Source organism: Ambystoma mexicanum, chromosome 3p (assembly GCF_040938575.1).
Source record: "Ambystoma mexicanum isolate Mex_15411 chromosome 3p, UKY_AmexF1_1, whole genome shotgun sequence".
NCBI lineage: Eukaryota > Metazoa > Chordata > Amphibia > Caudata > Ambystomatidae > Ambystoma > Ambystoma mexicanum.
In genome coordinates, this window is record NC_090925.1 from 1,144,756,692 (window position 1) to 1,144,770,242 (window position 13,551).

A 13,551-nucleotide genomic window follows, 5' to 3' on the forward strand; every position below is an offset into this window, starting at 1 on the left:
CAGGACTATATTCCGACCAGAACAACATTCAAAAGAACAATTTGCTGTCATGAGCACCTATGAAAACTACTAATGAAGGGCAGAACATATTGAATCAGAAACAGGTACAATTTACCAGACACTGGAGGTTTTAGGCCGAAATGAACGTGTTCAATCAATCATCAAAACATGCTGTTGTAATATCAGATCCTGCTAAGCATATATATTCCATACCTGAATTGCCGTCGGCGTTTCCTAATGCAAGGATTTCAATTCATGTTATTCAATGCCTTGTTCCCCCTATAACGTCATACATCGAAATTAACAAGTACCATAACCATGTTAAATAAGTAAATACTACATATTTGTTTTAATAAAGATGTTTAACCCGTTTAACTAATGGTGTTCAGGATCATGGGCCAGATTAGAGAGATGCTTAATTTATGGAAATGCAATTTTATTTGCACTACTGCAGAGTTTGCCCTAAGCAAAACCCTATGTTTCTATTTCCTTTTTTAAGCAGGGGAAGAGGCCCAAGTGCTAACATGCAGAGTTATAATCAATAGGAGCACAAATGCATTGTAAGCATAGAGGTTTTGAACTAGAGCAATGTTTAGACTAATGCTAACACCACACAGATGTCCACTTGCTCTCATGCAATGTTTCTGTAATCCTGCCTCATACGTCTGAATATTGTATTCCAATTTGCTCTAAAGCCACAACAATAAATGTACAATAGATTGCATTATTATTGAGTCCAACCACTGCTTGTTCATCCATGTACAAGCCATTCTCTGGAATGCCCCTTGAGTGTGTTGGCATCCTCCCCTCCATGCCAGCCTCTTCCTGGCATATGCTATATCACTTATATGGTTACACGTGTTTATTAGTTTTTTTAATGTATTTTTTAATGTTTTATTTATAGAGTATTTGGTTAATTAAAACATTAAACACTTAATGAAAAACACTTTAAATCTCTACAAATACTACATAATAAAATCTCTACAAATACTACACGAAAACATTATTTAACAATCTTAAGATAGCAACAATTCCTATACATTAACAGTTCATAGTCATTAACATTAACAATTATGCTTATTAGTTTTGGCACACAGTTGCTCCCCCTTTTTATCCCTGGCCTCTCTTAATTAAAGTCACCTGTTTGACGGGCTTCAGTTATCCTGTCCTTCACAGGAAGCGTCAGTCATTAGCGCACACATGACCAGGGGTGCACTGTCATGCTGGTCAACAAAACCTCTAGTTATTCCAAGTGGTGACAATACCTTGAATGCAGTGAAAGCGCTGCAGGGATAAAGTCCACACACCCACCAAGCATAGGCCACACTTCAGCGCTCATTGAGGACTGTCTGGTGAACACCGTTTTATAATCATAAAATGGCTTCTTTAAATTCACAGGAAAATCAATCATGCCAGGCTATTTAAAAAAAAAAAACAGATTTTATTTTATGTTAAGCCACTTTCTAAAGCGCTCAATCACCCTGTATTTTGGCCCTAGATGGCCAGATGCCATTGACATTGCCGTGAATAATGTAACTTAGGTAAAGGCCGATTTATGATGCAATGTTAGAGTAGAGCAATGAGAAATGCTGTCTGTAGAAGACGAAAGGGGCTGCATGTGATGGGGCATGACTCCTACGAACGTCTTACATACACCGCCATCTCAATGAAGTGTGTCATGGATGAAAGGTCGGACAGAGGAACTAAACAACGTAAAGCCTGTATTTCATCATAGATCTGTGGGACAGCGCCGTGCACAGAAGCCCAGGCGTCAGCACCTGATCAAGCACCCTTTACCACACATACTTTCCAACAGCAGCAAACCTCATGGACAAATCCCTACAGATCCGCCGGGTGCATGCTGCGAGTAGCATCTCTGCTGGGACTTACGGAATGCAGTGTAGAGTTCCTGAAGCGTTAAGTGCCCGTCGCTGTTGTAGTCGTCGAACCTCAGCAGATCCTCCAGGGTGCAAGCCAAGAAATCCTCCTCCAGATCTTCCTGCTTTGCCATCTGTGGGGAAGAGGATGTAAGTCAAACTCGGCTGAGAGGCTCAAAGCATTGACTGTGCTATTGGTCCAAATGAAGTTAGGGCAGCTTAGTGCACCTCAAGAAAAAGCCATACCATCTCAACATAGAATATACAGATCACATGCATAGAGTGCATCCCATGCGTTGCCTGTCCGTCACAGCAAACACAGGTGATATTCCAATGCATACAGGGTCGGACTGGGCCAAGAAATAGGCCCGGTCACTCAAAAAAAAAGTGTCCCACCCCTCGCCTCAAAAAAGTGACCCATCACCTCACGACCCTTGACCTCTGATGACATCACCGGAAGTGATGTCCCATGAAGTGACATCAAATAGCATTGCGCCTAAGTACACTAAATTACTGTGAATCCAAGCAGACGTGCAAGGCCAAATGATATGTTATTGTATAGCACTTATGCTTAAGCTCTTTTTTTATAGAACAAATGTATACATACAAGATCACCCAACCTGTGTTGGTACTCATCAACTTAAGAAGGGTGAAAGGCTTTTTGAAAAAAGAAAAAGAAAATTGAAAAAAAAAACCGATTTTTCAAATTGTTTTTCCAAACCGGCCCAGGCATGGCCAGAAACCAGCCCCCTCTCCCCAGGGACGATTTTGGCCCGGCTATGGGCCGAAAGGCAGAGGGGCCAATCCAACCCTGAATGCATATCCAAATTCAGTTCTTTGAATTACTTTCAAAGCATTCATAACAAAGTTTAACTTCCTGGATGTGCAGCAACTCGGATAGACCTGTCGTCCAGTGCATTAGAGTAATATGGCCTAAACAACATATTGTTGCCACATGTACATCAAATCTGACCCGCTGTACTCTTCCTGACATGTGTGTATAATCAGAGGCATAGCACGACATTTGGGGGCCACCCTGAAAGCCTTGCTGAGGCCCCCCCAATGCTTGGCAAAAAATCACAGGTCTGACCACACTCTAGGCTGGCCTAGAGTACCACCGCTATCACCAAAATCAGCTTTTCGGCCTAGAATGATCTCAACGTCCCTCCTCCTCGTCCCAGTACATACCTATTAGGCATATTGCCTCAAAGGTAACTAAGGCAGGTATTACATCCACACTCCACCGGAATAGGAGCATGGAAGCACCAGCACTGTTACTAACGTTGCCAGTGCTTCTGTGGAAACCATGCCTACAGGGGCCGGTGCTCCCGGCAGGTCAGACTTGCCGGGCGCACCAGCCCCTGCAGGTATTCTCGTGGACTGGCGGTCTGGAAAGGGTGCAGTTATGTAGCTACCAGCACCCTTATTTATGGACCGCCAGACTTGTAATGGGGTCCAATGAATGCAAAGCTTGGGTGCTCTAATATGTCAATCAGGACCCTAAAATGGAACCCATTCCCTTGCTCACTCCTTACAATCCACTACGGATTACTTGTGTTGCTGTTGGCAGAAAGGCTTTCATGTTAAGCAAGCTGTGCTCCAGCTGGACCACGGACAGCCTTGGTGGACATTCCAGTCACAAGCTTCACATAGTTTCTACCGGATCACGTCATTCCTTTTATGTTTTGGATACTGAACTATATAAAGGATTAGACAACAGACACTATTTGTGAGATGGAGCCATAGAAGCTAAAAAGTTATAAAAAAGGCCTCTTTAACAGAAAAAAGGATCTTGTTGAAGGCATTTGCAACTGCTCCCATCGAACGTTTATGGGGTAGCTCCTCTTTTTTTAGGCAGATCCAGAGGTCTTGAAGCAGAGATTGAATGCAGAGTGGACATAAGGAGCTGCATCATAAAAGAAAATGCCCCAAAAACTTGGTGGGGCTGGATTAATGGTGGGAAGAGACTGAATCCGTGGAGGAATTTTCTGCTGTTGTGACAGCACATCAACAAGCGTCCTACTTCTTTCTGCAGTACTCCTGTGGAAGTCCATGCACATTCTAGAGGACATGAAAGAGATTCTGGTTCTGAGTGAATTATGGGTTCATAAAGACCAAAATAGTGATTGCGATATGGAGTACTGCGTTTTGGAAAGAGCGCTAGTAAGCCTTGAAGTGACGAATACTCCACCATGTGTTGTTCATGCCTTATTACTCAAATCTAACTGCACACGTCTAACTGGACTATTGCAACGGCCTCTTTCTCAATCGTCCTACTTCTACTTTCCGTCCTCTACAACTCATTCAGAACAGAACCGCAAGACTTATCCTTGGCCTCAAGGCCAGGGACTGCATCTCTCTGGTGCTGAAATCCCTCAACTGGCTCCCTGTGGCTGCAAAGTTCAAGTTCAAGACTCTCTGCATAATCCACAAGGCTTTCTGGGACTGGGGCCCATACTATCTACATTCCTCCCTTCCTAAATACTCTCCCTCTAGAGTCCTCCGCTCGTCCTCCTCCCACTCTTTGAGTGTGAGCCATTTTCACAAACAGAGATTTGGGGGTAGATCTATATCCTCTGCAGGTGCCTCCCTCTGGAACTGACTCCCTGCCTCTCTCTGTCTTGAGCCAGAGCAACTTAAGCTCTGGAAACTTCCCAAGACCTTTGTCTTCTCTTCCTCCTTCTCTCTCCCTCACCCCTACAAACCTCCATTCTCATTCTCTCCACCCTCCTTTGTCCTTCTCCTCCCAAACACTTTTCAATTTTTGCTGACTGGTTGCCTGGTTCACCTCCAGAGCCCACAGGCCCCAGGTTACCCTGCCAGTCTTTTGCACTTGCCTTTGGGCTGCTGCATTATGTTCAGCATTACTGCACTTTCAACTTACGCTCCATGAGCGGGGTAACCTCTCAGCACTTACCCTAGGGCCCTGCTGGAATGGATATGTTTTTATCCACCGAGCCCCCCTTCCTAGCAACTCCATCTTTATTCATGTATGACCTAAATGTACTTGGACTTGTACGTTTGTCTGCCCTGTCTCCCATGCCACCATTTTGCCCCCTCAGACCTTAGCTTGGTCGCTGTTGTAACACTTCATGCATTTGAAATAGGAGAAATGCCTTCATGCCTAATACGCACGTTTTTATGTTGGATCGTTCAGAAACTTCAAGGCCTAAGAATGATTACTGTATTCCCTCATTCGTGTCCCAGCTCAAAGCGCTTTGAATCACACCACATTTGTATAAGCCCGGTGTAAATAAACAATTACAATTACAAATGTCAGTCCCAGATATCCTGGTGGAAAAACAGAATAGCTTTTAGCAAGTTCCCTGGGATGCCTATTTCAGCTGGGTCCTGCCACTTCTTCGAACTCTCCAGCAAATTTGTTAGGTTTGGAAATGAGTCGTGGATCAGCAAGAAGGACTTGACCACTGACAGCACAGAACAAGAAGTACAATGGACTCCTTTCCTGGGGAGTCTGATGAAAAGGCAGGAGGAAGGATGGCTCATGAATTCTTACCAACTGCTATGAATCTAGGGTGGCCCATCCTGCCTTGCGATAGTCTGTAAACCATAAACTTCCAAGCGAGGTTGCGAACGATTGGGTGAAGTGTGAATAGATCGAGGATGGGCTAAGATAGCGAAGGGTCCCCCGGTTCACTGGTGATTCAGAGATAATGGTCAAGAGGGCTGGTGGAGTTCCAGAGGTATACCCCAATGGAGAGAATAGGGAACCCGTCCATATGTAGGTGGCCATGGAGAAATGAAGACACAGGCACAGAGGTAGCAACAGATAGAAGAACCCCTAGACCAAGGAAAGTTTGTAATTGTAATTGGTTATTTCTGATGCGCTTAATACCCAGATGTTTCTAAGCACGGACCCGGGGATGAAACCTGTGTTGCTCTGCTTCGTCTTGCTTCCAAGGCAAGCACATTGCCCCTAGGCTATCTTCGCAAGACCAATTTCGGCAATATGTACCAGATAAAAAAGGGGCAAACTGGAAAAGAATCCTGTCGTTTTTTCTTGTTTTTTTCAACAGTGTATTAGTACATTCATAGAGAATACAACTTTTTATACATATGTAACACCATTTCAACAGAGTAATCTAAGACAAACAAAGAATAGAAAATCACATAAAGGTAATAAAAAGAAATTAGAACAGGTATTACATTATGATGACAAAAGTGTAATTACGATCTTAAATGACATCCAATATTTAGTCAAATGGTAGGTCAAGCCAGGGCCATTGCCATAAACAAGCCTTGCGTGTTTCTTCTTTAGTAGTAAGGAATTAATTACGTCTACCATATCTCAGAGCCACTTACCTGCAAATGTTCTCCAGGCTTTCACATTCTAGACCAAGATGTTTGAACGTGTCCAGCTCAAGAGTCCCCCATAGACGACAATACCAATTGAGTCTATGGACTTTATGCCGAGGACCAACCACTTCAAAGGTCTCAACAATATAACATGTCACCCTAAAGTATTCCCATAATATCCATAAACAGGAAGGTATTCTGATAAAGTGGATTGGATTCACGGGTAGATACATCAATAAAAGTATTCACGACTGAGTGCTTTATAACCCAGTTCAACAACAGTTTGTTCACACATAATGTTGGTAACCTCATTTTTAATACATCATTTAAAATCTGTCCTGTTATCAACTAGTGGGTCAATGTTAAGGCCTTCACACCATACTTGTGACTCAGGTTTTAGTTGTGACAGATGCAGACATTGTGCCCCAGTAAATCCAGAACGTTTACTGTTATGTATCACAGAGAGAAGAGTGTTAAGGGTAGAGTTAAGCAGAACTCAGTATACATTAAGGCGCCATTGCTTTTAGGTGGAGATTGCCCCTGTGATGCCAAATCCTAATGACAGGTATTTAACAGGTAAGCGGGAGGGAACGGAAAACAATGATTTAGGACCAGAGCTTTCCAATTGCTTAAGCTTTCAAATGTATCCAAGTGCCATGATTTCTGCACCATAAGGTATATTTGGAAACATGTTCATGGTATACATTAAGATGAAAGACCCTTGTTTTGTTGCACATTATTTTGCGCCACTGGTTAGCGGACAGATAGAGACATTGGGCCTCATTACAAGTATGGAGGTCCGGAAATGATGGCACAGGTAGGAATGTACCGGCACCCTATCCAGACCACCATGCTACTAGTATGCCGGTAAGGGTCCACGGATCCTCCACCAGACCTGACCTGCCGGGAAATCAGGCCCCTACCAGCATGTCTCTCACTGAAGCAACAGTGCCAGTGATTCAGTGTTCCCAGGATTCACCATTGTGCCGCCAATTGTGATATTTCGGTGGCATCAAGGTATCAGGTGGCGAGATCGGTGTTACGGGGTTGGCGGCAACCCACCCTCACAATGAGGTTCATTGAGATTATCGAAGTGGGCTGTGCATTTTATCCTGTGATTGATTGTCACAACCAAATATTCATAATAAGGAATGATCTCCAGAATGAGATCATCTATTTTCCAAACAAAATGACTCCTTTTGGAGCAGAGAACTAGATCATAAATCATGACTTTTGTTTTTTATATATTAACTTTCAGTCAATTTCTGCTGGAGTAGGTGGCGAGAGAATTAAGGAAAGTTTGCAGACCTTTACGTGTGCAATCTAGCAAGACCAGTTTGTCTGCATAGCCAAGCCATTGCAGTCTATTCTGTCCCAATTTTGGAAGAAAGGAATTATTGTAGATGGGAGCATCAGATAGGTTAGTGGAGTACAGGCTAAACAACAGAGGGCCCAGGATGCAGCTCTGCTTGAGGCCTACATATACATGTATAGGGTCAGTAAACTAGCTTGTTATCGAAATCCCGACTCTAACAGTAATATTAGAGTGCAGGTCACAAGCATCTTAAACAGCCCTGCAGGAATACCTCAACCGTCCACTCTCTCCTCACTGTATGGAATGGTTAGGGATAACCAATAAAGATGGCATATATGGTCTGTAGTCTAGATTCCCAGGCTCCTTCAATACAGTGAGTGAGTGCCAGTATGTCATCAACAGTGAAATTCCCTTTGCAGAAGCCGTTTGGTTAAAGCATATAATGGTATAATCAACAGCCCATTTTGTTAGCTCATCTAAGAGCATTCTCATAAATGTGGTTGGCGGGGGCGTCCAACATGGCTATTAGTCTGCAGTTTTTAGGCTACAAAGAGTGGTCCTCTCTTGTGTACCAAGATTGTTATACTTTCCTTCCAGCTTTTGGGCAATTGACACCATATTAATAGCAGAGAAAAATATCATCTAGATTTCTGCCCACACCCTCCAGTTCTGATTCAGGAGGGCATTGAAGATATCGTAGGACCAGGTGCTCTAGAATTATTACTAGTTTCTTTGATCTTGACTATGTCAGTACACGAATGAGCGAGATTCCATTTCACAGATGTGGTTTCATGTCTCGGGCAGGTGGTAATTTGGGAAACTCACATTAGGAATGTGTTTGGAGTCAGTCAGATTTAGAAGCACCTTTGATGGTCTTAATATTTTTGGAAAAGGTTTGTGTATCATTGTCATCAATCCTTTTCAGTAGGCCAGGGTCAGTTTTCAACCCAGACTTGAGGCAATCAACATAATCTGGAGCAGGGAAGAACAGGCACAAATGTAAAGTCTGGTGAGTCACACAGGTATACATAAAGGAACAGAGCACGATGCTACTGAAAACACCATGGAGTCTTAAATAGCAGTTGTGTAATAACGGAAGTACGTATGTCCATGTTGGTGTCCTTCAGTGAAGAGCAGGGGACAACACTGGACAAGCAGGCACCCGGCATTATGACATTGGTGGGCACCACAATTTCTGGGGGATGTAGTCTTGCTACAATTAGTGTTGCACCAACCACCATGATCATTTCCAGTGTCCACATGGTGTAACGAGTAGGGTCTGCAGGGCAAGCACCAGGTCACTACAAAACACTGTGGACAAGTCCATAGACCTGCATAGATTGGATTTTGCATAACATATCAATCTTATACCTCTATAAGATAATGATTTAAGCCCTTGTGTGCTGTCCATACACTTTCCCTAAAGCCTCATTGCATGGAAGCTAAGGCATTACAATTGCTCATTCAGTCTTTCAATCTTTTCAGTATACTCTTCCCAACAACTTGCCCAACCCAAACAAAAAACAGCAATGGGTCCATAGCTTGATGGTTGGAGTGGGCGCTCTTTTTAAAAATGGGTCCTTTTATGGCCGTACACCATCAAGGAGAATGCATATTGACGTCTAAAATAGCAATAGATAGGTTGCAGGACAGCTACATCAGTACCACCAGTTTCACTTTTCAATATATTTATTGGAACCAGATCAGGTCCAGGAGTTCCATTAGAAAGTAGCAAAGTGAGTTATTTCTCAACGTCTGATATTACAAACACACGTGGGCATTCTCCTCCCCTGGTAACATTAGGTTCCGAGTCATTGTGTGCTGCACAGTCACAATAGTTAATCCTCCTGTTGGGCTGTCGTGTACTCTGGTGAACAAGGATGTCTGCCTGCTGTGCCATTAGCTGCCTTATCTGGAAGTGAAACATGTGAATTTTGAAAAAAAAAATCAACGTTTCACATCCCATTACATCTTAAGGCACCAGTGCAAATGCTGTGTTAAGCCTCCATATTGTTATCTTTTTTGTGGGAGAAGTAGCCCTTCACAATCCTCTACATAGTTAACCTAAATGTAATCACCATTCAAAACGTCCACCTCCCAGAACATCTGGTTGCTTGTCACCAAAGTAACTAAGGTTACATTTAGCGTGCAGAACCATTTGAGATTTAGTGAGAGTCTGCTGTCTCCTCCCCAGAACCAGACCATATTTCCAACCGTTTCCATCTTACTAATGCATCTCATTCCACTCGTAGCGTGTGTGTCGCTGACCCTGAAGTCAACACAGGTGAGAACACATTGATTTCTCCAGTGCTTGCCTACAGGAAAGACAGTCGTCCACTCACTATGCTTTTGAGTCAATGACAGCTGCCTTGAAAGCACCGGGTGACCCATGCTACATCAGAGATGCGAAGAAGGAACACCACTTCCATCCGATTTCAGAATGCACTGGATTCCTTTTAAGACCTCAGCCACCGTGCAAAGCTCCTAACTGCCAATGATTACCGACAGTGTGTTAATCTCACACTGGATGATGGTACATCGAGTAGAACGAGGAAACAACTGACAGGGATTGAATAGGAAAAGGGCAATAACACAGGAGGTGACGCCCATTAGAGCGTAAGAATATCTGGTCCTAAGAGGAAGTGTGTGGCAGCAAGGGGTGGCACTTGACTATTACACTGTGATATCCCCACCCTACAAACTGTTAGGAATCCCACGGCCTTGACCACGTAGTGTAGCCGTAGAATTCCTCAAAACTATACTCCCTTGGGGTCAGTACCAAGGTAAAGAAAACACCAATAGGAGGATTGCTCAGAAGAAAGGATATCAGTCGTAGACTCGAACTTGGTAATATCATCACCGGAAGATTTGCAACTCTCAACGGGATACAGCCACCAGATGATGTGTAACTCTCAAGAGATAATCACCTAAGACAAAGGTACAATTCAGATATCAGAACAGACCTCTTAAAACCCTAAATATATCAGCAAAGACTGCACTGTACAAGGATAGAAATTCACAGTAGCGAAGCTTGGAAATTCATAGGAGAACAATAAAACATGAAGGAAAAGCAGGCTTACCAAAGTGGAAGTAGAGCGGTGGAGCAATTCTGGTCTTGAATGTACCACTAAACAACACCCGACGAAACGAGGACGTAGAACTAAGGGGCGAGTCTCTAGTCCACTGGAACCACTGGACCCAACAGCACGCGGACACCTTTCCTGAGGTGGTAAGTCTCAAGTCCACAACAGAACCACCAGACCCGACGGCACGAGGACGCCTTAGGTAAGTTGAAACCTAGACCAGAAATTGCCTAGAGAATGTTGTTATTCCGCGTTCTTCCATTGGGCTGCACAGTTTCCAGCAAGTACTCCCAAGTTGTTCAGTGGATGTAAAAATTTGCTGATTCCTTTAGTAGTTGAACCCGAAGACACAACTGCAGGTTCCGTGATGAAATGCTGGGACATCGGTACTTCTCGCTGTGATGTTAAAACCTGTAAGCAGGTGAGCAGAGTCCCAAATGCCAGAACAGGAAACAGGCGAAAGAGCAGGCAAGGATAGCAATAAGCGGACAAAGCCAGACAAGGAAAGAGAGAAATCTCAATCCAGGGACGTAGCCAAATAGGTTGAGATACCAGAACCAGGAAACCAAAACAAAGGGCAAGGCAAGAACAATCCTTTAGGCAGGCAGAGGTCAAGAAACAGGATAACGCACAAGACAAGGTAGGCAAGTAACAAAGCACAAACTTCAATCAGAAGCACCGAGCTGATTCAGCGAGCGGTTTAAGAAGCCAAATTCACGTGACCTACGGATACGATGCACGTGACCAGTATGTCGTCCAAAACGACCCAGTCTCCAGGGCAACCGCCAACGCTCTGCAAGACAGGTCCTAGCCATCAGAAAAACTTGATTTGCAAAAGGCATCGGGCGTCTTTGTAACGTAACGCCCCTCCTCACTCTGTGATAACAGTTCTCCGTAGGAAGCGCAAAGCGAACACCAGGTAGATTAGGGGCTGGCTGATCGCGTATCCTAACACAAACACCTTTAGCAAGTGGCAGACATACTTGCTTTCATGAATGTGTTGCTACATATGTCTAGCAGCTCATGTGGGTGCCCTATGGCTAGAGGGAGAACGTGTCTAAGCCTGACACACACTTTAAGCAAATGAGGAGAAAAAACTTTTAGTAGATTATTACCAAAAGCGAGGAGGGTGCTATGTCCAATTGATTTAGAGTTTGAAACAAGAAGTGTGCTAGGCACTACATCGCTGAAACCAGAAACGAGATCAGGGAACTCAGGGAAGACAAGTTTCCCCATCATTATGCCCTGAGAAAACGAATTGTTTACCACACCCTGATACTGTTTGCTTAGTTATGCGTCACAGAAGAGTATCCCAGACCAACCCTGTCAACGTTAATAAACCCCACTTTTAGCAAAACCCTGCAATGGATAACATGATAAGTAAAGAGCAATTTGGGGACCTTCAGCCTTAACATGTTGTATCAAACAATTAGTTGGGAATATAAACATGTTATCCTTAAATAGGAGGACCACTGTGAAGATGGAACCAAGGAACACACACATGCATAAGGTTTATGGTTCAAACAATAGTAACACATAGGTGTGTGGTCAGTATTCCCATTGTCATGGCACGCTGGCTTGCTGCAACAGGATGATCTGAATTAGCTCTTGGAAGAACCTCCATGTTGCTCAGATAAGGAGCATGTGTGGAAATGAGTGAAATGGAATAGCTGAGACAGTAGATGGGCACCGGGCACTCTGTACTTGCTTGATGTAATCCTAGACCTGCCTCTTACACATAGCCGTGAAGTTGGTCATAACTGTATGAGGGCGTTCGCAATGCATGTCCAGACTGCATGTCATCTTCCCTTGCTCTGAATACGACACCGGCAATAAAAAGCTGGGAGATGAACTGCCCAGAATAAGACCAGATGTTTACTGTTCCTATGCATGGTGGTCTTACTGGATGCAACAGACAGTCTGCAAGAAACAGTGTCATGTTTGGGGTCTTAGGCGATGAAGTCCACCACCAGGTGTGACCACTAAGACCTGCTCCAATTCACTAGAAATTGATCTTTCTGACTTTAAGTTCTGTGAAACAACTGGCAAAAATGAATCAGTGGAAAAAGCGCAGCTCCTCCCTTTCAACCACCCACATAATTGCAGTGAGGTTTAGTTTTGTAATCTTGCTGAACATGGGCACCACTGCCCAGAAAACAGTCCATGCATTCGGAGCTGACTGAACGCGTACAGCAATGTTGGTCATGGAGTCCTCCCGAAGGAGATCAGCACAGATGTGAAGGTGTAGAGGATTTTAGAGATGGGGTCATTAGCTGTGACATTTTTCTCAATGGGTTTGGAAGAGGTGGACGTAACCTGGTGAAGGTTGGCTAGGCCGAAGAATCCGTCTTATCGAGATATAACTTGCCGGATATTGGTTAGAAGAGGAGAGGTTCTTTTTGGGCGCTTTACCATCTACAATATTTAACATTTCGTAGAGAGCTCTGGCCTGAGGACTGTGATGATCAGCAACATGTGAGCAGACTAGGAACTCATTAGCATGCCTGTATCTATCAGTGCCCCCCATTCCATTCCCAGCTACCCTTAATTTCCTCTTCTGTGCTTTCAAGTGTGTTAATGGTCTTGCTTCTCTTCCCCTTTGGCCACTTTACATGCTCCTCATTGCTCGCTTCATTCTATCTTTGTTTTGGCAGTCCCTTGGCCTCCTTGTGCCCAATCTCGTTTCTGAACATTATCTCTTTTTGCCACCAAGCACTGGAACCTTTAACCTTTTGATGTACTTGCTGCCTCTTCTCTTCCAGTTTTCCGCACGTTACTCAAAGAACCTCTGATCACTTTTGCTTCATCCTCATCATTGTCCCTTCTATTGCAAGTGATTAGATTGCTTTGCTTCACTTTTAATTGTATTGCTTGTATTTGTGTGAAGCACTACACAAACAATGTCACCACAGGACACCCCTAATAGCCTTTCTTTGCACAGTGTCGCCTTGATAAGACA

At 43.9% G+C, this 13,551-nt stretch overlaps 1 protein-coding gene across 2 annotated transcripts in view; it reads right to left on the reverse strand.

The window, feature by feature from the left end:
• FSTL4 (follistatin like 4) overlaps positions 1 to 13,551 on the reverse strand; it is a 2,447,383-nt gene that overhangs the window by 1,108,788 nt on the left and 1,325,044 nt on the right. For both annotated transcript variants that reach the window (XM_069652538.1, XM_069652539.1), the window contains exon 6: positions 1,891 to 2,011. In XM_069652538.1, the coding sequence (XP_069508639.1) occupies positions 1,891 to 2,011 (121 nt within the window). The remainder of the gene's footprint in view (positions 1 to 1,890; positions 2,012 to 13,551) is intronic.